This window comes from Buceros rhinoceros, unplaced genomic scaffold (assembly GCF_000710305.1).
Source record: "Buceros rhinoceros silvestris isolate BGI_N320 unplaced genomic scaffold, ASM71030v1 scaffold23094, whole genome shotgun sequence".
NCBI lineage: Eukaryota > Metazoa > Chordata > Aves > Bucerotiformes > Bucerotidae > Buceros > Buceros rhinoceros.
This window is the reverse complement of record NW_010409143.1, coordinates 6828-7673: the sequence shown is the minus strand read 5'-3', so window position 1 is coordinate 7673 and position 846 is coordinate 6828. Positions and strand designations below refer to the sequence as shown.

General features: G+C 62.6%; 1 protein-coding gene across 1 annotated transcript in view; it reads right to left on the bottom strand.

Annotated features, from left to right (window-relative positions):
* Positions 1–651: 651 nt before the first annotated feature.
* LOC104492580 (DENN domain-containing protein 2D-like) overlaps positions 652–846 on the bottom strand; it is a gene marked incomplete at both ends in the record, with an annotated part of 3055 nt that continues 2860 nt past the window's right edge. Inside the window, one exon of the mRNA XM_010135159.1 lies at positions 652–792. Within this exon, the coding sequence (XP_010133461.1) occupies positions 652–792 (141 nt within the window). The remainder of the gene's footprint in view (positions 793–846) is intronic.

The window sequence follows — 846 nt, the reverse complement described above, 5'->3', positions numbered from 1 at the left end:
AGCCCCGGCACCCACCGCGCACCCCAGTGCCCCACGAGCTGCACCCAGCGTGAACGAGCAAGGTGTGGGCAGCCCCGCCGCAGGGTGCCTGGCGTGAAGCCCCGCTCTGAAGGGAATGCTGGGCAAGCACCGACGTGTTAAGAACCGGCGTCTGGGGAGGTTTTGTGCTGACAGCTCCAGCGAAGCTGCAGCCCCGGCACCCACCGCGCACCCCAGTGCCCCACGAGCTGCACCCAGCGTGAACGAGCAAGGTGTGGGCAGCCCCGCCGCAGGGTGCCTGGCGTGAAGCCCCGCTCTGAAGGGAATGCTGGGCAAGCACCGACGTGTTAAGAACCGGCGTCTGGGGAGGTTTTGTGCTGACAGCTCCAGCTTGAGGCTGATGGAGCTGCTGAGATGCTGCTTTGGAAGGATGCAATGATGGGGCAGCATCCCCAGTGGATGGATCCTCATCCTCACTGCTTGTGCTTTCCTCCTGGACCAAGAGGGAGGTGACACCCATTTCCCCAGGCATGAGGCCCCTGGCAGCCTGACCCACCAACCCCTGCTCCAGCAAGCACCATGAGTGCTGTGGGTGTGGAGGATGCTTCTGGAGACAGCCCAGACCCTACATGTTGAAGCGGTCCAGGAGGTGCCCCTGAGCCCCCCACCAACCTCCGTGCCTGACTCAGGGATGAAGCTTTTAATGGTGACAGTTTTCCCTGGAGCTGGGAAGGGCGATTCCCGCAGGCCCTGCATGAAGGGGTAAATCACTGCCATGGAGATCTGGCGCCTCTTCTCCACCTCGTCCAGGATCTGGGGATGAAAGAAATAAGCTGTGAAACCCCAGCAGGCAACGGAGCGGCTGCC